The sequence below is a fragment of the Enhydra lutris genome, unplaced genomic scaffold, assembly GCF_002288905.1.
Source record: "Enhydra lutris kenyoni isolate GAN:26980312 unplaced genomic scaffold, ASM228890v2 scaffoldscaffold35, whole genome shotgun sequence".
Taxonomy (NCBI): domain Eukaryota; kingdom Metazoa; phylum Chordata; class Mammalia; order Carnivora; family Mustelidae; genus Enhydra; species Enhydra lutris.
The window spans coordinates 21,185,074-21,209,871 of NW_019154119.1; the positions used below are offsets into that span (position 1 = coordinate 21,185,074).

At 51.6% G+C, this 24,798-nt stretch overlaps 1 protein-coding gene across 1 annotated transcript in view; it reads right to left on the reverse strand.

Moving 5' to 3' along the window:
• The window catches only part of LOC111154140 (trafficking protein particle complex 12), a 73,630-nt gene that overhangs the window by 42,924 nt on the left and 5,908 nt on the right, over window positions 1-24,798 (reverse strand). The window contains exons 2-5 of the mRNA XM_022513554.1: window positions 19,924-21,108; window positions 10,028-10,144; window positions 2,205-2,318; window positions 1,484-1,622 (exon numbers count right to left, since the gene is read on the reverse strand). Coding sequence (XP_022369262.1) covers window positions 1,484-1,622; window positions 2,205-2,318; window positions 10,028-10,144; window positions 19,924-21,102 — 1,549 coding nt within the window. The 5' untranslated portion in view covers window positions 21,103-21,108. The remainder of the gene's footprint in view (window positions 1-1,483; window positions 1,623-2,204; window positions 2,319-10,027; window positions 10,145-19,923; window positions 21,109-24,798) is intronic.

Below are 24,798 nucleotides of genomic sequence, written 5' to 3' on the forward strand. Positions count from 1 at the left end.
ACCGGTCTGATTTCTGCCCAGCTTTAGCTACTAAAACCCACCTTTTCCATTCACTTCTCTTCTACAAGGGGTAACTTCCCTTAGTCAGAAGGAAGAAACAGGACTGGCCACACTACTGAGGCTAAAAGGAAGGAAAGCACCGTGTTAGAAACCCCCTTCAAGCCTAGGCAGACTCGGTCACCGGCCCGGCTCCTGTCTCCACCACGTGGGGGGAGAAAGCTTCCTCCTGCCCTGTGTGCCCGCCACCCCCCACCCCCAGAACCGGGATCCGAGTTTTAAGAGAAAACAGCACAAGAGGAAGCTGAGAAACGTGTTTTACTTCTGTCTCATGCGTTCACCTACTACTCATGTTAACCAAGTGAGACGCTGATGTAAGTTCCCGACAACGCTATGCCCATCACGATCTTCACTATTAATCAGGCCTCTGTGCTCTCTGCGCTGTTACTCTGTTTTCTCTCTGACTCAGATTCTGTCTCCTGACAACCAGAGCTTTCCTTTATCCCTCCACAGTTACACCCCGCAGATGCTGGCCAGCAGATCTCACAGAGGACGGCTGTCATCTACAGTGTGTTCCCCACGAACTAAGAACAGAACACGACAAAAGCCGACGCTGCCGTCGCCACACCCTGTGTGTGTGTAAGACCTTGCCCAACTGCCACGAACGCCCGAGGAAGCATCGGCCCTGCTGTCCTGGTAAGGACGCCAGACTCAGAGGCACCGATCACTTGCCCAGGGCCCCACGCGACTAAGCAGAGAGCAGGACTTACTAGGAAGCCAGACAGTGGAGCCCTGGCCTTCAGCCACCACGGCACAAGTCCTCCCGAAGCTGTCTTCCGCTCGACAGCCACACGGGACCGGTTTCGACAGATCTACAAGGTTCTCCATCAAGAACCACTTGTTCTACCTCAAAGCTGCTCGTGCCCTGGAAGGCTCTCTGTCCTCTGTGCTCTCCCTTCCCCAGTCCGAGTTTCTTGCCTTCGGACAACGCCCTGTGCTGCCGCCCAGCGCCTTCCAGATGATGGCTGGGGCCTGCTGCGGGGCTGCAGCCAGGTTTTTGAGCACATTATCCACATTAAAATCAGGACAGAGACCAGCAGACAATGGCAGGAAGTACTGCTGCAAGAACGTTTTGTTCTGTTTGTGTGTCCGCAGTAGGTCATGATGTAGATTACGGCTTATACGGCGGCACAGTCAGAAAGTCGGAACAAAAACCACCACCCAGGTCTAACACCAAGCCTTGCTGCTGTCCCTCAGCAGGTGCCCAAGTAGGGCTGTTGGAGAGGGAAAGGCTGCGTAGTGGGGATGTCCGAGAAGCATGTCTAGAAACTTGAGTGAGGTCGTACCGTAAGTCAGGCTCACTGCTAGGCTGCTCACTTGGTTTTCCTGACTGGATACATTAGGGCAACGGAGGATGGCTACTCTGTGTGAAGCGAAGCAAAGTACAACACACGCAAAGGCGTAAGTATGAACAGCACTGCCTTACCCCTTCGCCCCGGGTATACGTGAGGGTAGTACTCGTAATAGAGATCAGGCTGGTCTAGATTTCCAAAGGCCTCGAACTCCATCTCGGCATTCTGGAAAAGGCCCAGCTTCACCAGCAGTGCCAGCCTCACAAACCAAAGCTAAAACACAGAATACAAGTGAAACAACAGGTTACCTGTGACCGTTGGGTTCAGAAATTCCTACTTCCTACTAATCCTGTAGCAGAGCTTGATTCCCAGTATAACAAAGCCCGCGCTCCGCTTCTTAGCACATGTGCCTAATTACACGTTTATAAAAGTTACTCTTGAGCTTAAGAAAAATGATGTAAATGATTTTGTCTGATTTGGCCTAACCTGCCAATCCTTGCTGAGAACGGAGTCCAGAGGGCGCGGGTGTGAGTGCGAGGGAGGGCTGAAACAGGAGTCCGGCAGGAGGGAGAGCAGGGCGGGCAGGGCTGGGCGTGGACAGAGTCGCCACGGCAGGAGGCAGAGGGGAAGCGCGGAGAGGACAGAGCCATGTGGGTGAGCGGTCAGCTCTGAGGGCCCAGAGGGGCTCCGGGTCCAGAGGCAGAGTGGGGATCAGGAAAGGAAGACTAAACTCACGTTGATATTAAATTTGGGCTAAGAAAAAAATCTATTTTTTGTTCTCATGTTGTTCTTCGTGCCATGAAAGGTCACATCCCTTCCGTGTCCCCACTTTATGACCAACCAAAGGGGCTGTACCTGCAAGGAGTCTGCCGTGTGGCTGGTGGGCAGGCCGCTCTTGCCGTAGCCTTGGCCGTGGGCGGTGAGAAGGCGCCCGCACAGGTCAACCGCTGCTCTCCAGTTCTTGCCGCTCTGTAAGACACAGCACGAAGCGTCACCAAAAGCACAGCCACCCCCACACGCGGCGCCTGCCGCACCGGACCCAGCGCCAGCCACCCCTGGCGGTGACGGCGAGGCCACACCGCGGCTAGCACCGAAGACGCCACTTGCCAACGCTGTGCGGGTCGTCAGGCCGGAAGGGCGCCGAGCCTGAGGTGCAGCGTGAGACGAGCTAATCCCAAGAACATTCCAGTTTAACAAATGACAGAACACAGGGCGGAGAACTGTTTTTAAAATTTTATTTTATCTGAATTCAATTAATTGACATGTCATGCACCGTTAGTTTCCGAGGTGGAGGTCAGTGACCGTCAGTCGCGGGGAACAGCGGCGCTCACCGCACCGGCTCCTGTGGGAAAGCCCCGCCCCATGACTGCTCTCCTCTGCAGCCAAATAACTTCATTTCGCAATTTTCATAATTTAAAATCAATAATTTAACTTTATGGTATATGCCCGATGTATTTCTTTGCATCTGTAAGAGCTGCGTGGGACAATAAAATAAGTGGTTTTGCAAGCTCGACATCATCCCGTTTTACCAACATGAAAACGACCAGGACGCTGGCTGATCAAGCGGGACTTGCTCTGCTCATCCTCTGCCCTGCTGCGACAGACAGGAGGGCCACCGGGCAAACGCACGGCAAGATGTCCTCAGAGAGAACGCCGCAGCCTGCCAAGCAGGCAGACGTGGATGCCGGCTGCCGTCTCCTTAGCACACCGGGCGCAACGCCTCTGCACGCCGCAGACGCCGCCGTTCGCGTGTGTGGCTGACGCCTGGCAGGCCCCAGCAGGCCCCGGGGCCACGTGCACCCTGGCATGCATTCGTCTCAGGATCTAGCAAGGACGGCAGATATGACACTGTTTTTTTTCGAAGATGAGAGAAATAACTTTGGGTGCGCTCATGGTGCCTGCTGAACAAGAGCCACGGGAACATGTTACCTGGGGGCCAGACTTAATGTCAGGGACGGAAAGTTCCTGAGCCCAGACATGAAGGAGAACAGCGGGGTCAAGGGGCAGGACCCTCCCGGCCGAGGGGGAGCTGCCTGAGTGACAACTGCGTGTGCGAGAGGGACGGCGATCGGTCAGGTGGCCGGCACACGGCAGTGACAGCACAGGTGTGAGGATAAGAGTGGGATGTCAGCAAGGCAGGCCTCAGGCCACAAGAGATCCAGACTCCTCCTGAGGGGTTGGGGAGCCGCGGAAGGGCTTTGGGCAAGGGAACGACATGGTCCTGTGTAACACACACTGGAGGGCGCCGCCCACCTCTCAGGTACTAACCCTGGCGCGCACCGCTCCTGTCGGCACCGACACCCGCCAGGCGAATCCTAGACTGGGATGAGGACCCGGCGCGCATGGGTCCTGCCATGGAGGGGCCTGTTTTGAGTGGGGACCGACTCCCGGCCTCTCCTGACAGCAGCCTGCAGGCCCCAGAGGGGAATTCCCTGGGGCTCAGGTCAAGGTCGGTGCTTGGACCTCTGGAGAATCATCGTAGGTGTGGCTGTGTATATTCTAACTGCACATGTGGAAAAGCGAGAGGGAAAGTTATTCTGCCACATTTGAACCACTTCTATGTCTGTATCTAAGCAGATCCTATATCCAGGGGCAATTAATTATTGCTCGTTTCCCAACTGCCCATGCCACACAGGCTGGCCTTTTCTGCTGGGGGCGGTAGGTCTGAACAGAGTGCTCAGGGTGGTCTTCCTAGGAAATAACTCCAGCTGAGCATGGGCAAGAGACCCAGCGAGGAGGGCAGTGGGGAGCTCTGGTGGCCAAAGGCCTGGTGTCGTGGGCCGCGGGGAAGCAGTGAGGACGAGGGGAAGGGAAGGCCAGGCCGGCCTCTGCAGGATTCCAAGAGCATGGGCAACGTGTCCTACCCACATTCTGGAAACATCAGCCCCCGTCCCTGTGAGGAGGAAGCATGAATCCGATTTGATGTCGAATGCAGTAGTAACAGAAGATGGGCTTGTACTCGTACATGTTTTTCACATTTTTAATTTAGACGGAATCTTACAGAAGTTTCAGTCTGCTAAAGATGGGAGAGTTAAAGGAAAACACCTGTCCTCTCCAGGCCAAGCTTGGAAAGTGTGGTGGCAGGTCACCCGTACCTGTGGTGATGGGGGGAGTGGTGCAGACATGGCAGAGGGACAAGGCCAGGTGACAGTGTGACGTGGGGAGCATGGGGAGCGAGGCTGCAGGATCGACCTGAGAGTGTGACATGCAGCCAGATGGCGGTGGCGGCGGGGCCAGTCTCGGAGGCAGGGAAGGCTGGAAGGGGTCAGAGCTCGGACTCTGAAATTTGAGTCCAACAATGTGGAATGTGAGGGGCCTCTGAGACGTTCAAGAGGAAGAGAAAAGGCAGCAGCTGCCGTGTGTGTGGGTCTGAGGTCTGGGAGAGAGGCGTGCCTGAGCAGTGTGCAGGGATCTGCGTGAAGAGGGTACGGGTGAGAAGGGAGTCAGGCCCTGCGGACCCTGTGCAACACAGGGTAGCTGGGGAGCGGGAGGCCGGAGCATGGGGGAAGGGCGTGTGGAGCAGGGAGGGCACGGCGCTTGGGGCTGCTGAGGAGGCAGACACAGGGACACCAGGATCGCCCGGGAGCGGAGAGCTGGTCGGAGGGGAGATGGATCAGGGAGTCAGACGGAATGAAACAGGTGGAAAACGAGGAGGGGAACGGCGAGCCAGGTGACCCTGTGAAGTATGAGTCGCCAAGCCAACGGTGGGCGGGTGTGGGGTAGGGAAGAGAACAGGTGCTTCCTCTGCGCCTCCTTGTAACCGAACGCTCCTGTGTGAGACAGCAAGAGAAGGACGCTCGCTGCTGGACAAAGACTGCACGTGAGGCAGAAAGGATAATCAAGAGCACGAGGCCAGGAGTCAGGGAAGGACTGGCACTGGCGGGGGGCGACTGTCCCACGGCCTCCGGGTCTGCTCTAAGCCGGGGCGGGGAGCACTGCAGCCCCAGCCAGGAGGGGGCGGCGGCCGGGGTTTGAAAGAAGCAGAGACAACACAAAAAGGCGCGCGGAACCAGCAAAGGCTAGGAGGCTGGGTGCATCTGCGACGCTGAAGGCCCCTGGGAAACGGCCGTCATATTTAGCGTCACACGAGTGCGGACTGGGACCAGCATCGCCAGGTGAAGGTAAGGGGTGGGAGAGAAAACAGGCAGGCAGATCCCCTTTAGCTACTACTACCCGTGTGACCTCAGTGACTTACTACCTGGCGACTCGTCCGAGCCTCAGTCACGCCCTTGTGGCGTCAGCTGGCCGCCCTGGAGGTGGAAATGAGGGCAGAGTTTGTGGGGACCTGGAACCGCTCTCACACCTGTCCCACCTGCTCATCCTGCTCTCCTTCAGTACCGGCGGCAGACGGCCACCCGACAGCCTGGCTCAGACTCGAGCTTCGCGACCCCTCTCTTGCCCCTGGTGAGCCCTCCTGCTAATTCCCCCGCACACACATTCCGGTGGGGCTACAGCCCCCAAGGGGATGGAATTTGGTTCTTGGATAATAATTAGCGGCCCTCCAAAGATGAACCCCTACCCAACCAGATTGTACTCCGTAGTGTTCTCCTTCATTTGGGGCTGAGGGGGGAGGTGAGCAACTAGGAAACAAAGTGGAAAAATGCTGCTCGGGGGACTGACAACGAGGAAAGGGTTAAGACTGTACTGTGGGGTACAGTCTGTCTCATCCATTCTGCGCGGGAATCAAGGACAGCCTGCCGTTCTGCATTAATGTTAACTGTGTCTTGTCTCCCTCTAGGTGAGCTCCGGGGCCCAGGGCCTTGTTGAGCGTGTGCTTTTTAACTTCTAAAAGTACTTCCTCAGCATCATACCTACCATGTACATGTGCTCAAAAAATGGTGAAATAGTAAGTTCACAGAACTACAAAAAAGTTGCTGAAAAACTGTACACTAATAATGAAAGAGAAGTAAATGATGACTTATTAGTGATTGATCTTTATTAGCTGGAAAAAAAAAAAGGCAACAAATGCCATTGCTAGCCTAAGAAATGATAAAGAACGATTTCAGAGAAGATGCACGTCCGGGCTGACACGGGGACATGAAAAGCAAGTGCGTCTGCACGCTGCTGGTAAATGGTCATGGGAGGAACCTTCCGGAACCCAGCGTGCACTAACAAGCCTCCCAACCGTCAGGCGCCGACCTAACCGCTCTCCCAGCATTCCTACTGAAGAAATAATCACACGTGCAGAAGGGATTTCTCAACAAAGTGGCCCATCCCAAAGTTATTTACAACTGTATCAGATTATGTAGTAAATAACATTTGTAAGTCGGACACTTCGATATCAGGCAACGCTTAAGATATGTTAAAAAGACACAAAATCATCAACAGCTTTGAGGTGAAGTTCGGTCTAGTACACGTACACATACGTACATACAAGTATCCGTAGTCACACGTAGACATACCACACACACACAGAGACGCTAAATGTTAACAGACGGTGTTCATGCGAACAATTTTTCTGGATTAAGATGCTGCGTAAAAGGAGGGCAGAGGGCTTTGAATGAGAGGACAGGCTGCACCGGGGACGACGAGCACTAGCAGATGAGAACGTCGTGTCGTGGCCACCTAGAAATGGATGGTGTGTCCACCCCCCCCCGCCCTACACGGAAGGGATGCACGCACGCGCTGATGACCAGCGATAGTGCTTTACGCAGGAGCCAAATTAATGCTTGTTGAGATAAGACTCTTAAAAAAACCCAGTGTGCAGGTATAGGTGGTGGCTATGGCTGCTACAGCACACGGAGAGGTTCTGTCTTGGGGGGCAGGACTGAGCGGCAGAAGGAGCTGCCTGACACAGCGCCGCCCCGGCGAGCTCGACGCCATCTGACATCCCTCAAAGGCACGTGGAATCTGCGCGTGTGCAAAACCTACATAAATGAGGAAATCTGATCGTGGATATTTATATGTTCTGAAACAAACATTTACAACACAGTAAAGACTCCTGTCTTATTTCACGTCTATTATGTAGATACCCACCACCAACAAAACATTTAAATGTGCAATAAAATTATTTGCAGGTACTCTGTGAATATGAAGTGCTCCATAAATGATTAAAAATAATAAAATGGATCATATAAAAAGCCTCAGCTCTTGCTATGATTTCACACACTGCGATGTCTTCTATATCCCCAACTGGTTCACAACTATTAAAAGTGAAGCCCAAACCCATCATCTTAATGATTCATTTTCCAGTAAATGGAAATCTTAAAAAGCAGCTTCTTTCCTAACTGGGAAGAGAAAGCAGAATGTCTGTGCTCCTGTTACGGCTTCTCCCCACGATTTCCGGAAGGTGAGTGAGTGCAGGAGACGCATGAGGACAGGTGTGGCTCCTAAGCGGCTCCGGGCTGGGCTAGCCCCCGTCTGACCAACACGGCTGGTCTACAGCAGCATCTCGCAAACTTACACTGACCTGACGGCCAGTTTTCCTGGAGTCAGAATGACCTAATTGCTCAAGACAATGAGCAGCACGGGGCAGGGTTGTGGGCGCCTCCCTGCCCTCCTTGGCTGCCTGTTTGAGAACAAGGAGTCTGGGAGAGAGGCAAGAGCCAGAGGGGTGCAGACCTCCTCCCACCGCACAGGCTCACTGCCATTCAGGGCTGGCGCGCACTCAGCACGGCTCCTTTAAAGACTAAGCTGGATGTGGATTATCTTCTGGTTCAGGAGTCACACATGCCAGTAGGTTTTCCTCATACCACAATTTAAAAAGAAAAAAAGAAAGAGGAAAGCACACCAAGAAGTTGTTAGACAAATTTAGCACTTAGCATTTACGTTTACCCAAGTAAATTTTTTCTCCTGATAAGAGAATACAAAGTATTTCTTTGTGTATAATTCAAGTGTACTTTGATATTTCGAAAAGATTTCCAGGGGCCCTGGGCGTTCTCCACAGGTTGTGACATTCACTTCCCTGTAAATTACAATGTTAGAATGCGTTGACATTACTGAGGGAAATACATTTCAAAACTCTTTCCTAATCTTAAAGACGCTAGGAATTATTTTAGGACATAATTAAAATACCACGGCAAGGTAATATTTTTATAAATACATTTTCCACCTTAAATAGATCTCCTTGCTAGGACTCCTGGTGTTATGTATTTTCCATGTATGAAAAGCCCAAGCCACTGTATATATTATTAAGAGCACAAATAACCGAGGCGGGTAAACAGACCGCCTGTAGAACAAATGAGTTACATGGACTGTGTGTGGCTTCGTGTGTACTTTCCAAACGGATCATTACAGGGGTGCCAGGGGGGCTCAGCTGGGAGAGTAAGGGACCCTTGATCCTGGAGTCCTGAGTTCAAGTCCCACGTGTGGGGTCGAGTTTACTTAAAAAGATAAAGAACTACTGGTCACTGCGCCGTGGCTGTCCAGGGCCACCCGCCCCCATGAGGGCAGTCACAGCAGCTGCTGCACGCTCAAACCAAGGCAATGACAAGAACCTCCTGAAAATGCAGGAGTGTGGGTGTGACGAGCGTCACACGACCACGGAAATGCTCGCCCGTAAAGACCTATCACTTCATTAACAAATAATAAAGTATATGCATATTTAAAAACTAGGTGTTTACACCCCTTGTAAAACCAGACTATCGCCCGGGCACCCTGGCTGGCTCAGTCAGCAGAGCACACAACTCTTGCTCTCTGGGTGTGAGTTCGAGCCCTCCACTGGGTGTGCAGATAAATTAAAAAAGAAAAATCTTAAATAAACAAAAAGTCAGCCTATCTCTGCATCTTTTCTTCCCAAAGCTTCTGAGTCATTGCAATAATTCCAGAATCACTTCAGTAAAAAAAAAAAAACCAACGAAGCACTTGATTTATGTTTACTAAAAAATGAAACTAATTATTTTTTTAAAAAAGATCTTATTTATTTTACAGAGCGTGGAGCAGAGGGCGTGGGACAAGCAGGCTCCACACCAAGCGCAGAGCCCGACGTGGGGCTTGATCCCACGACCCTGACATCACGACCAGGGCCAAAATCAAGAGCTGATTCTCAGCTGACTGAGGCACCTGGGTGTCCCTAAGCTTTATCTGCTTTGTGTATAAAATATCTGCTCAACACCTAAACAAACGATCCTTATTCACCTTTTTGAGGACAGACACTCCTTTAAATATGATGAAAGGTAACGAGGAAAAAGGCAGTTGTGGGGGGCGTACAGGTTCCCGGCGTACAGAGACGCCAGAAACGCCCACCCGTTCATGTTAACGCCTGTAGTTCAGACGGCGCCCTGTTACCATCTGGGGCTGCACCTCTGCCTGCGATTCACACTTACTCCCGTCATGAACAAGGATTCTCGTGTGCATTTCTGGTGAACCCTCCCATTCAATAATAAACCCTTTATGCCAAGTGGCGAAAACGAAGTACTTAAAAAAAAAAACATAAAAATGAAAATTAGTTATCTTTAGTTATCATACCTGATGAAGCATATATTTAATTGAAGTATATTCTGCTTCAAGTAGTTTAATCATTTAAAATAATGGCTTTTTAACTAATTGGCCTTAAAATTAAATGTATGTTAATATGACACTTTTTGCTGCACAGGACTGGTATCTAATTCAACAAAATTTTATGGACACTCAAGGCTTTAGATGACACATTTGAAGTAATTAACTCCAAGGAAAATATGACAGAGAAAGGCTGGCCTTCTAGAAACAACAGTACTGAAATCAAACCCATCATTACTTACGATCAGCTGTCTCAACCCCACGAAAGTCTGCTCCACGGACTCCGCGTGTAAGACCTGTCTCTTCGCCGCGGCTCTCTCGCCCAGGAAGCGAAGCATCAGGTCTTTAACTGCATCCCCCTGGAAGGAATGGAAGGAAAATATGTCAAGACAATAAAATGTTAATTAAACTCAGCTAACCAGAACCCATAACTAAACGAGATTTCTTTTTTCTCCATTGGTGTATGGAGGTTAAAGTGTGGTTACAGTACAGTAAAACTTCAATCACCCAGACGCTCAAGCATCACCACCTTTAATAAAATGGGTATTTTAGAACTGCGCCTTCTTTTAGAAGAGGGGGAAATCACCAGCCCCAGGACCAGGCTTATACAAGAGATGCAGCGGGTGGGGATTCGGGCCCCAGGGCTGGGTGGGGGCTGGAGTGGGCTGGCCTCAGGAATCCAGCAGTTTGCCCGGGTCTCTGGGAAAGCCTCCGGGAGCTGGCTCCAGACTTCCTTCTGGGGCTGGGTTCACCCCCAAGCCCGGAGAGAAGAGAAGACTGCCCTCCCCTGCGGGTCCTCTACCACCAGCTCTGCCAGGCCCCCTATGCACGGGAGTCGTGCTGTGGGCTGGGAAGTGCCCTCACGGGCCTCTGCGGGTGGACTCCAGCCTCACAGCTTGACTCCTTAGGCTCGCCACCCCCGAGGACAGGGTGCGAGGACTGAGATGTGAAATCCACAGCACGTGAAGAGGGTCGCTGGTGCGGATGGGGATGAGCGGGACCACGGCGCACAGCCGATGGGACACAAGACGGTGTGGCCACCGTGCCCCAGGAGGGACGTTCCTTGGAAAGTCAGAAACAGGACCGCCGTAGGGCCCCGTGAAGCTGCTCCCAGTTGCTTATCTGAAGGACATACAAGCACTAACTTGAAGAGGGGTCTGCACCGCCCTGTTCCCAGACAGGATGTGGAAACAAGCCACATGTCTGCGGACTGACGCGCAGAGAGAGGCAGCAAGCGCCCTGCGGAACAGTGTTCAGCCACAGGAAGGAATGGAATCCTGTCCGTGTTTCAGCGCACAGGGACCCTGTGGGCATTCTGCTACATGGAAGAAGTCAGAGAAAGCCAAATCCTGCATGACCTCATTTCTACGTGGAATCTTAAAAACACAAAAACCAAAAAACCAAACAAACTCACAAGGAACAGAGAACACAGTGGTGGCTGCCAGAGGCAGGGGTGGGGAGCAGAGACCAGCCAAATGGGAAAGGTGGTCAAAAGTGCAAACTTTCAATTACAGAAAGTCCTGGGGACGAAAGGCAACTACGAAAGGCGGTGTAGACCGGGAAGTTGCTAAGAGAGTCCATCTTACAAGTTTTTATCAGGAGAAAAATAATTCTAGAATATCTAAGGTGAGGGATGTTAACTAGACCTATCGTGGAGACCATTTTGAAATATCTGCAAATATTCAGTGTATACACCTAAAATGAATACAATGTGTATCAATTACACCTAGATTAAAAAAAAAAAAAGTGGAACCAAACATAAGGGAAAAAGGGAAGGGTGAGGGGGACGGATGCAGAGGACAAGGCGCTTTGGCCCAGCCAGGGGAGGAAGGATTTCAGTTGCTGGAATGGCCAGGGAGCAACGCAACCTGGGGAGGTGGGTGTTGGGGGCTAAGAACCCTCTCCACCTCGGCGAGCACAACACGTGCTTTCAGCCGCAGACCGCTGAGGGCCAGCAGTGCAAGGCCACCGGGAGCACACAGCGACGCAGGCCGGAGAGGAAAGCAGCGTGGAGGTGTCCCCCCGCAGACTCCCCAACCGTCTCTGCCCCTTCATTGTTGTCCTACCCTTGGCATAGGCATGCAAGGTGAATCTTCCGCGGTCGCCCAGAACGCTGACAGCTAAAACGCACCAGCCTGTGGACAATGCGTGCAGGAGGGCAGAGGGGGTGCTGCAGGGGTCTGTGGCTGCCCATCCACAGGTAAAGGGGGAGCGGGGGCCTTGGCAGGGGCGATGCAGGTCACCAGTCTGGTCCGGCCCAGGGCGCTGAGCCCGGTGCTCCAAGAGGCCAAGCCGCACCTCTCACTTATACAGCAGCGAAAATCCAGAAGCAGCACTTTGATGATTTTTTGCTTTCAGAGCATGAGATGAAATGCTTCAAATGCTAGAAGGGGCTAACTGGTCCAGGAGGGACAATTAAAGGGCAGAATAAAAAGAGCTCAGCCATATGGTTCCACAAAGCTTTCAGGAACGCAACTCCTATCAGACAAAGGGCTTTATCCGAGTGGGAGGAGCTGCGACCCGGGAAAGGGCAGAATCCCACCTCCCTGCGGCAGAGGGAGGATCAATTTACTTCCGCCATCCTTGCAACATTCTCTGTTAATTAGACCACACTGAAAAAATCTTTTGCCTTTAAAATTCTCCGCTGGTTAACATTTTTGTTAGCACAGGAAGTTCCTGACACAGGAGCACATGTAGGACTAACAAACATCTTACCTATGAGGGCCCAAGGATGGGGCAACATGTCCTCCCGCAAACCTACTGCTGCTATGTCACTGAGCTGGAGGGGACTATGGCCCAGGAGTCATGATACCTGACTGCACATCCTCCTATGGTTGCTGGAGAGGGAAGCAAATTTCTCCCACTCTGGATTTTTCTTAGAGCTATGCCGCTGCTCCTGGGGTGGGCTCCGCCTGGCAGCCTTGGACCCCTCCAAATCAGCAACTCTTCAGTGAGGGACTAGTGCATCCACGGCCAGAGCAGGAAATGTGGGGAGACAGCTGGGAATGAACCAGGACTCAGGCAGGCAACAGGGAAGATGTCTGTCCCCATCCAACACTCCCCCTCTGCCCCCAATCAGATGTGTTTATGCAAGAGCAAGGGGCTGATCTCCGCTCACAGATGGCCGCGGGCCGCCGCCCCTCCTGCAGTCTGGGGACCGTTCACCAGTCCCTTCTTGATTTTAAGGGACAAAGACAACATGGAAACCAGAGCAGCTGATTCACAGCAGGCGGGCTTTACTGTCCGGGAAACAGGAAGCCACAGTGGTCATGGGACAGTGGTCTGAAGAGACAGTGGGCCCCGCACCCGACCCTGCGCACATGGAGCTCTCTGCCCTGGCCCCAGTGGAGAAGCTCCGGGAGCATGTGATCCCCTCGCTCCTTGTGCTCTCTCAGCGTAAGCCAAACCTCCTGAAAAAACAACATCAAAGAAACAAAAACGAGGCAAAAACCCAAACTAGTGAAATGTAAAATGGTGCAGCCATCCGGAAGACATTCCTCAAAATGTGAACCCCAGGGGCGCCTGGGTGGCTCAGATGGTTGAGTCCCTGACTCTAGGTTTCGGCTCAGGTCATGATCTCAGCGTCCGGAAGCCAGCCCTGGGTCAGTCTCCACACGCATCAGGGCATCTGCCTGAGAGTCTGTCTCTCTGCCTCTCGCGTGTGCACACACGTGCTCTCTCTCTCTCTCTCAAATAAATCTTTAAAAAAAAAACGAACCTGAGAGGTGCCATGTAACCCAGCAGCTCCACTTCGAGGGACACACCCAAGAGAGATGGAAACGTGACCACACAAAACTTGTTCATGATGTTCACAAGCAGCGTTATTCACAACCACCCAAAGTGGGAACAAACCCAATGCCCGACGAGGGATGAATGGGTAAAACGTGGAACATGCAAAGCCGGAACGTCATCTGACAATAAAACGTGATGACGCAGGAGTGACGCAGGCTACAAAATGGGGCGCTCCTGAAAACATCATTGTCTGTAACAGACGCCAGTCACGCGAGACCACATGTTGCACAACTGCACTTGCGTGAGACGTCCAGAACGGGAGAATCCACAGAGACAGAGAGATCAGTGCTTGGCTGGGGCTGGGGGAGGGGCGCGGGAGATGGGAGGTGAATCTGAAGGGCTTCTTTTGGAGGAGATAAAAACTGACTGTGGTGATGGCCGCACAATTCTGTCAAAATGCCAAAAACCAGTGAATTGCATGTTGAATGTGCGGCACATGGAGTGTTTTCCATAAAGATGTAAAAACAAAACAAAAGCGGTGCCTGGGGGGCTCCGTGGGTGAAGCCTCTGCCTTCGGCTCCACAGTCATGGTCTCAGGGTCCTGGGATCGAGTCCCGCATCGGGCTCTCTGCTCAGCGGGGAGTCTGCTTCTCCATCTCTCTGCCTACTTGTGGTCTCTGTCTGTCAAAAATACAAAATCTTGGGGCACCTGGATGGCTCAGTGGGTTAAAGCCTCTGCCTTCGGCTCAGGTCATGATCCCAGGGTCTTGGGATCGAGCCCCGCATCAGGCTCTCTGCTCAGCGGGGAGCCTGCTTCCTCCTCTCTCTCTGCCTGCCTCTCTGCCTACTTGTGATCTCTGTCTGTCAGATAAATAAAATAAAATGAATTTAAAAAAAATACAAAATCTTTAAAAAAAAACCCTGAAAAACAAAAAATAAACAAACTGAATTTTTTCTCGTGAGGCCCCCAAACACATCAGAATTCGAGAATGCTTCAACAAGGAGAGCTGTGGGGGGCTGCCACAGAATGGCCTGAACTGGCTTGCACGTCTTCCCGAGCTCTCACACTTCAGCTCAGCTCAGCAGCCTCAGCTCAGGAGCCGCCTGTGTGGGTGGTGAGCAAAAGCAGCACCGGGACGGGACTGTCCTAGTGTGAGGAAGGGAGGAAGCAATTGTTTTCAGACCCGGTGGAGGGCTGGGATCCCAAGACTGGGACAGATGACTTGAACTCTTGAATTCAAAGGCACATCTGTGTGAAGACGAGTTCCAGGCAGGGTGTGGTGAACTTGCTGAGGTGAGGAGACCAAGCTGGGTACCCGAGAGGCCGGGAAGCTGGAAAGGAGGGAACGCTGCGCAGAAGCCCAACTCTACTGCTGGACACTATGTGGTCCATGCGCAGGGGGATGCTCTAGAAGGCGAAACGACAGGGGGGCTGAGCAGTTTTCAGTGCTCACACACACTGAGAGATGTCAAGTTTATGCCAACTGTTGTGGAGCACTCTCTATGAACACGGAGGCTCTCAAGAGATGTGAGAAAGGCCACCCATGAGTAAAAGCTCCTCTAACCTCACCCTAAGAAGCTTAAAAACAAAGCTGAAAAAGATCACGTCAATCTGCATATATCATACATACCGACCAGAATGCCGACCAAAAACAGGAAACCCACGATGTCTAACCTCTAATCAAAAATGACAAGACACAGGACAAAGCCAGCACATGTGGCCCACAATCAAGAGAAGAGATAAGTACAAACAGACCCAGAGATTACGGAGACGGCGGACCGTCTGGAGGAGAACCTTCAGGCTGCTACTACAAATGTTTGTGAGGGTCTGAGGTTAAACTTCAACACACTGGATAAAGAAAAGGATACGTAAAAGAAGCAAACGTAAATTCCAGAGATAAAAAATATGAAAAATTCATCAAAAAGCATCAGCTACAAACTAAAAAGCAAAGAAGGAAAGACATACGGACTTCAGGACACGACTGCAAGAATTTCTAAGGGAAGCAAAAAGAAAGAAAACTGCGAAACAGATACAGATCCCCCATGACCTCTGGCAAATCTGAGTAACGTGTGGAACTGGAGTCCCAGGAGCAGAGACAAGGTAGGGAGGAACTGAGAACTCTTTGAGGAAGTAAGGACCAGAATACTCCCAAGTGGGAAAACACATCCCAGCGGAATCAACAAATCCAAGCAACAGAAACAGAAAAGAAAACCACGTGACGGCACATCAGGGTCAAAGAGCTGAAAACCAGTGATAAAATCTTACAAGTAACCAGAGGAAAACATGTACATTAGGTACAGAAGAGTGAAGATATAAATTATTAAAGGGTGCCTGGGTGGCTCAGTCCTTAAGTGCTTGCCTTTGGCCGAGGTCAGGATCCCACGGTCTTGGGATCGAGCCCCGTGTCAGGCTCCGTGCTCAGTGGGGAGTCTGCCTCTCCCTCTCTGCGTCCCCCTCTTACGTGCTTGTGCTCTCTCCCTCTCAAATAAATAAGATCTTAAAATCATCATAAACTTCACATCCAGAATATGATGGAAGGGCATCTTTAAAATGTTGAATGGGGGAAAAAAAACACCTGCCAACCTTGAATTTTATACTGTAAACATACTGCATACCCAGGAAAAAATAACCTTTAAAAATGGAGATGACATTAGTGGTTTCTACAGACTAATTAAAACTGAGAACACGGGGCTGGTGGAGCTGCAGGAACAGGTGGCTCCTGCGCTTCTGGAGACTCCTGACAAGGGGTTTCCACACGGACTGTGTGGGCCTCCCTGACGGGATTCCAGTGAATTCTGAGGTGCAGGAAGGGTGAGGGGGAAGGTGAGAATGGGGGAACAGAGTGAGAAAGGGGTGGTGGAAGGATCTAGTCTCCAAGAGCGTGTGCCAGGTTTCTCATTCTGCCAGTATGGGCTGGAGAATTCTGACGCCCACGAGAAGGGCCTGGTCCCACCACCTTCCGCACCCTGTCACCCTCAGCACTGAAATTTTGCTGCTTCCATTTATTCCCTTTTCCCGTTTCTGTCTCTTTATGAACAAGCACCATCCAATGATTTTCCACTTCCATTCCTTACTGGTTCCAAAAAGTTACGAACTACCATTTCCCCACAAACTTTTTATTTACTCCTTTGAGGACAGAGGCCACGGGCAACCATAATGAGCTGAAAATGCCTGTGTCCTCCCTCTAATGCCACTGAAGAGGAATGAGGTGTCACACACTCCCCTTCCAGCTCCTAACTTAGCTGAGAACACCGCAGATGTCACTACACAGAGAAACAAATTAAAATCTTTTCAAGTTTTATCCCCCAGGAAGGTAATTTTTAATGAGGTGAGCAACCTGGAGAAAACCTGTGTTTTAGAAAGCTGACTGAGAGTGAACATCTCTGTGGCAATAACAGTAACGGGGGCGGGTATTAATAAGTAAACCCAATCAATGGCCTCAAAAGCTGGTGTGCCCGGAAAGTGAATACAGAACCCAGCCTTCAGTCTTCTGCCAAAGAAACACAGCACGCGGCTCCAGGGTAGCCACACGTTTCCCTTTCCGCCTGGGGACTGAACACGCAGATGGAGAGACAGCGAGCGCACGGCCGGCACACCGGTCACGTGGGAGAGGCGGAGGTGCTCTGGGAACTGCTCCTGGTTCGAGTTCCAGTCCACCGCGAGGTTCCCCGAGCAAGCGCCGGGAACTGTACGCGGTACTGGAGGCGCTACCGGAGGACCTGAAGGAGGTGAAAGGCAGGCAGGCCGTGCCCAGTCGGCTCCCCCGCGCTCTGCCCGGGCAGCGGGAGCTCCCGAACCCTTGCTGACCCGCGCGGTGTCCTGACTTTCTCTCGGGCAGCCGCGTGCGACGGGGGAGGTAAGTCCCGGAAGCTTCAGAGCTAGGGAGGACGCAGGACAGGGCCCGTGTGTCTGATCCAGCCTCGGGAAACCAGCCGAACGGCGCTTGTGTTTCCTGACTCAAGAAGGACCGACGTGGGGCAGCTCGGTACTTCCGGTCTGACACTAACCAGCCCGCGGGCTCTCTGGCATTCTAGGCCCAACCATGCAATGTCGTGTGCTCACCCAGACCTCTCGGCACCCAGAGTGAAGCCCCTCCACACACCTCCAAACGTACCCTAGAACCCCTGGGCAAAGTCATTTCCAGGGCAACGTCCAATTTTCCCCTGAATTACAATGGGGGGCGCAAACCGCAAACAACAGAGAGTGCAGACGGGAGTGCTAAAAGGCCAGTCCCACTGAGGCTGCGGGAACACAGCCACCGAGCACAGGCTCCCCAGAGCGGGGATGGAAGGAACAGGAAGCAGAATAGTAAAGCACCCCCTCCCCACCCTGGCAGGGAGAATGGAGGCAGACAGGGCCAGGGAAGGGTGGGGGGAGTGTGTGAATACGCAAATCAAATCCTGCATGTCCAAGCGTCCCCTGAACTCAGAGTCCATAACCAGAATTTGTTACAAAGATCCCGCAAAAGGAAGTTTATGTTCAGTATATTCTGCTTAAAAGAGTGGAGAAGAAGCATCCCAGGGTGCCTGGTGCACAGCGTGTGCACAGTAAGTGTTTGGTACCTGAACGCACGGTCAAGACTGCCACGCAAAGTGTCCAGAACCTATGGGCTTGCACCGCTAGGTCCCTAGCAAAGAGCTACCAGCTACATGTCCCCAGTGTGGCCCTTCCCCGGGGCACAGCAGTCCACCAATGCCACGACATCACGCGTCCCATAACGCCACAACATCACGCATCCCACACTCTGGGCTTTCCGACCAGCCATGCGTGTGCAGGACAGGGCACCTGCTTCCCCTGAGCGGGCGGAGACGCACCTGCACAAGGCCAGCCCCCAGGGTGGAGTGTTGCCCCCCATGCACTGGGCAGGGCCACAACCCTGCCCTCACCTGCAGCGGGCCTCCCACACGCTCACCTTATAAGTGCGTGTCACACACACTTGTGAACATTCTTCCCGTACCATGCATGCCACATGACATCTGGTACCCAGGTTTTCAAATTTAACAATAAGATAGGAACTTCGTTAAAAATTCTGCTGTAGGGGCGCCTGGGTGGCTCAGTGGGTTAAAGCCTCTGCCTTCGGCTCAGGTCAGGATCCCAGGGTCCTGGGATCGAGCTCTGCATCGGGCTCTCTGCTCAGCGGCGAGCCTGCTTCCCTTCCTCTCTCTCTGCCTCTCTGCCTACTTGTGATCTCTGTCAAATAAATAAATAAAATTGTAAAAAAAAAATTCTGCTGTATCATCATTTTTAAACATTTTTTATTTTTAAAAAAAGATTTATTTATTTATTTATTTGAACGAGAGCACGAGAGAGTGTGTACAAGCAGGGAGTGGGGAGGGGCAGAGGTAGAGGGAGAAGCAGACTGCCTGCTGAACAGGGAGCCCAGGAGCCTGAAGCGGGGCTCGATCCAGGACCCTGAGGTCATGACCTGAGCTGAAGGCAGATGCTTCACTGACTGAGCCCCCTGGAGCCCCGCCTCGGTTAATATTCCATCGGACAGACGAGTCGGATGTATTCAAGCAGCCTCCTGATAATGGCTTTTGGGTCCTTTCAGATGCTTTGCCATAATAAACCACACTCTGACAGGCATCCCAAAAGCTGGGTATTTGCATACCGGTGACATTATTCTCTTATAAAAAAATTCCTCAGACTGGCTTTCTGGACCAAATAATATGCACATCTGGATGCTGATTTAAAAACTTTATTTAAAAAAGTTTGTACTGACTTATGGTCCCATTAGGGCTGCCTGAGACAGGCCATCTTCCTACACTTTAGCAAGCATGGAATAATCATAAATCAAATGCCTAATTAGATAACAGATAATGGAGATAATCTTATTGTCTTTGACTGGTAGATTGAAGTTCTCTATGTCACTATTTATTCTATAAAATGTTGAAATCACTTCTGTGATTTGATTTACTTTGTGGGCCATCCACTTTTTCTTAACGAGTCTATAAAACTCTGTATCAAGCATGTAAAATGCGAAACTCCCCAGATTTAAAATGAAAGGAATGGGGGACTCATTGTCTGCTGAAGCTTACGTATCACAAATAACCCGACCACACGAAGTTCCCTGTTACGTCAAAGAATTACGATGTAACTGTCTACCTTGCTGGCATGTACTTGTAAGACTCTGGCTACTGCCTTAAATATATCACATCAGGGAAATCAACGGAGTTCCAAATTAGCTAGTGACGTAACACAGCCTCTCCAAATGAGGATTTTAGGAGTTGCTGAGAAATGAGGACTCTTCAGTCCTTGAGAGGCGCGTGCGCGAGTGCATGAGGGCACACCCCCCCCCCAATAGCAGGGGTGAGGGGGAGGGAGGGAAACAAAAAGACGAAGAGGAACTGAAATGGCCACCGAGTCCCTCCACCAGCACCCCCTCTAAGGATGTCTCCCACCTACCTGGATGTTGTCGAACTTGAGGCCCGGCATGGTGAGGCTCTCCTTGTCTACGAACACTGTGCCACACTGCTGGGTGGCTACTGAAACCAGGATGTCCCTGGTGGCCTCCCCGGGGAGCCAGGCGTCACTCCTGCGGTCCATCTCGCTCATGCTCAGCGCCGTGGCAAAGGGGTCCTCGCTCCCCGCAAACACAGCCTGGATCTGGGAAAACGGCTTTGGAGACGGAGGGATTTCTAGAGAAGCCGTGGAAACCCCTGCTTCTGCCTTTTCCATCCCTGGGGAGTGAGAAGGCTCAGCGGCACCCGGGGACCTCTCTGGCCCCGCAGCGGACAGCGAAGACCGGTTTTCTGGAGCCGAAGAAGCTGCGTTGGGGTTACTGACGGAGATGAACGTGGACGTCGTGAACGAATCGAAGAAGTCTGAGGCCAAGCAGTTAGTGCCGGCGGGATCGCCGAAGAACTTGCTCAGGCTGGGGCTGGGCTGCACTGCCTGGGCAGGGGTCTGGGCCACCGGCCCGCTGGCGCCGCTGAAGCTCGGAGACTTCACCATCTGGGACTCGAAGCCGTCCCGCGGCAGCAGCGGCGGCCGGCTGAAGATGGTGCACACAGGGATGGGCTCCTCGTGGCGAGGGGACTGCCTCAAGGGTGTAGCGCCCCCCGGCCCCTCTGGGCCGGTGCTCCTGTCCCCTGGGCCAGGGTCCTCTGCTCCCTCCTCCCCCAAGGCCGGCACACCTGTGACTTGACTGTGCTCTGGGTCGGGGGTCGTGCCAGAGATGTCTTCAGATGCACCCTCTCCGTCACTTTCACTGTCCTTGCTCAGGGTGTCCACGGCTCCTTCATCCTCGAGACTTTCCAGTCCGGGACCTGCGCTGCCTTCTGCAGGGTCCCCAACATCCTGCAAACAGCCGAGGTCACCTGCATCATCTTCGCTATTATTAGGAGAGTCAGAAATGAGGACGCTTTCCATCATGTGCTCGTTAAGCTTATCTACAAAATTATTAGAATCTTCCGACATAGTCTCATTCTCTTCAGACCCGAACTCGTCCCCGCCGAGGTCGATGGTTTCCTCGTGATAAAGCAGGTGCCCCTGCTCTCCCTGCGGAGTGCTGCTCCCGGCGTGTCCCTCGGCTGGACGCGAGTCCCCAGTCACGCTCTGCTTGGCGCTGTTAGCATTCTCCATGGTGCCCTGAAGCAAAGACAGACAGGAACCAGCACCGTCAGCTTTCCAGCTCAGTTACTGAGCCGATCTCACCTTCTTGTTCAAACTCTTTTCTAAACTTCAAAACAAATGGTGGATACGTGTCATTATACCTTTGCCCAAACTCCGGGGGCGCATAACACCAAGCGTGAGCCCTAAAGCAGACTGTGGACTTTGTGTGATTGTGATGTGTCAACACAAGGTCCCTGACTGTAACAGACACACTGCTTGGTGGGGGCGGTGACGGGAGTACGGGGAATCTCTGACCCTTCTGCTCAACATTTCACAGCGAGCCTACCACAGCTGCTCCAAAAAATAGTCGATGAAACAATGTTTATCAGGTATATATTCAAATGGTTCCCAACTCAAGACTCTATTTCTCCAACCATCTACTGGTCATGGTAAAAGGTATGTAACATAACCACCTTAATCATTTACCACCTTATCCATTTCTGAGTTCACAACAAAGTGGTAGTCACACATTCCTGTCACTGTGCAACCATCACCACCGATCTCCAGAACTCTTCTTGTTTTTTTTTTTTTTTCAAGATTTTATCTATTTGACAGAGATCACAAGGAGGCAGAGAGGCAGGCAGAGAGAGGAGGAAGCAGGCTCCCTGCTGAGCTGAGAGCCCGATGTGGGGCTCGATCCCAGGACCCTGAGGTCATGACCTGAGCCGAAGGCAGAGGCTTAACCCACTGAGCCACCCAGGTGCCCCCAGAACTCTTCTCATTTTGCAAAACTGAAACACTGTGCCCATTAAGAAATGACTGCCCAGCGCTCCCTGCCCCCCACTGCCAGCCCCTGATAATGGTCTTCTGCTTTACGACTCCATGACTCTGACCACTCTAGGTACCAGAGTACGCTGTCCCGCACATGCTCTAGTGGGACAGCATACTACTTGCCCTTTTGTGACTGGCTTATTCTACTTAGCATAATGCCCTCAAGGTTCACCCATGTTGTAGTATGTCAGAGTTTCCTCCTTTTTTCAGGCTGAGTAACAAGCCATGGTACTTCCATACCACTTTCCGTTTCCCCATCCATCCACTGGCGAACACGTGGCTTGCTTCCACGCTTCGGCTACTGTGACTGCTGCTATGAACACATGTGTACAAATATCTCTGAGTCCTTGCTTTTAATTCCGTCGGGTATATACCCAGAAGCAGGACTGCCACATCATATGGCAGTTCTATTTTTAATTATTCGAGCAACCAACAAACTGTTTTCCATAGTTGTTGCACCATTATACATTCCCTGCAAGAGTATACGAGGATTTCAATTTCTCCATATTCTTGATGACACTTGTTACTTCCTGTTCTCATACTAGCCTTCCTAAAGGGGATGCGGTCGCCAGCCTTTTATTTATTATTATTTTATTTATTCTTATCTGGCAGAGTAGGCGAGAAGCCAATGAAACACAAAGGCCCTATTGCCTGGCCCCTGCCTACCAGCCTTGGTTCAGTTCTTGTGGATTTATACTAGGAGGGACAACGGCTGAGTCTGCTTGGGTTGCATGTCCGGAGAAAGCTGTATTATTGTAGTGTGCGTGTGTAGTGATCTATGGGTCCACGTGTCCGGTTTGGGTTATAAAAGGTGGGGAAACCTGAACAGATCGTGCCTGTGACATTTTCCCAGGTGAAGTGCTACAGCGGGACACATGAAAAAATGTGCATCATCACTAGCCATCAGGGAGATTCACATCAAAACCACACTGAGATACCACCTCACACCAGTTAGAATGGCCAAAATTAGCAAGACAAGAAACAACATGTGTTGGAGGGGATGTGGAGAAAGGGGAACCCTCTTACACTGCTGGTGGGAATGCAAGTTGGTGCAGCCACTTTGGAGAACAGTGTGGAGATTCCTCAAGAAATTAAAAATAGAGCTTCCCTATGACCCTGCCATTGCACTACTGGGTATTTACCCCAAAGATACAGATGGAGTGAACAGAAAGGCCATCTGTACCCCAATGTTCATAGCAGCAATGGCCACGGTCGCCAAACTGTGGAAAGAACCAAGATGCCCTTCAATGGACGAATGGATAAGGAAGACGTGGTCCATATACACTGTGGAGTATGATGCCTCCATCAGAAAGGATGAAGACCCAACTTTTGTAGCAACATGGACGGGACTGGAAGAGATTATGCTGAGTGAAATAAGTCAAGCAGAGAGAGTCAGTTATCCTATGGTTTCACTTACTTGTGGAGCATAAGGAATAACACGGAGGACATGGGGAGATGGAGAGGAGAAGTGAATTGGGGGAAGTCGGAGCGGGAGACGGACCATGAGAGACTGTGGACTCTGAGAAACAAACGGAGGATTTTGGAGGGAAGGGGGTGGGGGGTTGGGGGAACCAGGTGGTGGGTATTGTGGAGGGCACTGATTACATGGAGCCCTGGGTGTGGTGCATAAACAATGAATTCTGGAACACTGAAAAGAAATTTTAAAAAAAGAAGAGCTGTAGCGGCTTTGGGCCTGGGTGCGGAAAGTCGGAGGTTACAGCGTGAGAGTGTGAAAGCACAATGAAGTAACAACACGCCGTCCCTGCTCTTCCCAGCCCAGCTGCAGACCCCCCTCTCCCATGAAGCCGAGACATTCCGACGTCCTCCCTGAGATGTTGTCTGCCTGAATTGAGCCCAAGAAAGAGAAGTTGGACCCTGAGGCAGGCTGACCCCCAGGGCTACCGAGCCAGACGAGCTGCTGGGTGTACTCCAGCTCGGCCCTGTTCAGAGGGTTTTATGTGTCTCACTTGGTCCCCACAGCCACCCTGTGGTCCAAGCGCCACCATGTCCTTCACCTTGTTGATGAGGAAGCTGGTGTTCAGGGAGGTCACGCCCACTCAAAGCTGTGCCGCTAGGAAGCGGAGAAACTGGGGCTGGTTCAAGTTGAAACGCTGGGTTGACACAGGGTGGCAGAGGCCACAGACTGAAAAAAGGAGTTTGAATTCTAAAGAAAATGTGCTTCTTTTCTTGAAGAACTTTTTTAGCAAAAGCTACTGTATGGGGCGCCTGGGTGGCTCAGTCGTTAAGCGTCTGCCTTCAGCTCAGGTCATGATCCTGGGATCGAGCCCTGCATGGGGCTCCTGGCTCAGGAGGAAGTCTGCTTCTCCCTCTGCCTGCCACTCCTCCTGCTTTTGTTCCCTCTCTCCCTCTCTGTCAAATAAATAAATAATATCTTTAAAAAAAAAGCTACTACAGATAGTTATATTCCTCCAGTGAACAAAGTCCAATTAAGACGAGGGTTTCTCTAGCAAAAAAAAAAAAATGCTTGCTTGACCTTTAGAAACTATACTTAGCTGATCTCTAGATAAGAGTGCTTCTTTGTCAACACTTGCACAGTTTTCCAAATTAGCTACCCTTCCTTTTTACAGCCTGCTCACCCTGGGATCTAAAAACGAGATTACTTTAAAGTAGAGAATCAGAGTTAAACACTTTGAAGAAGTGGGACGTCTGGGTGGCTCAGTTGGTTGGACGACTGCCTTCGGCTCAGGTCATGATCCTGGAGTCCCGGGATCGAGTCCCGCGTCGGACTCCCGGCTCCGCAGGGAGTCTGCTTCTCTCTCTGACCTTCTCCTCGCTCATGCTCTCTCTCACTGTCTCTCTCTCAAATAAATAAAAATCTTTAAAAAAAAAAACAAAAAACAAACAAACAAAAAAACACTTTGGAGAAGTTTCTTA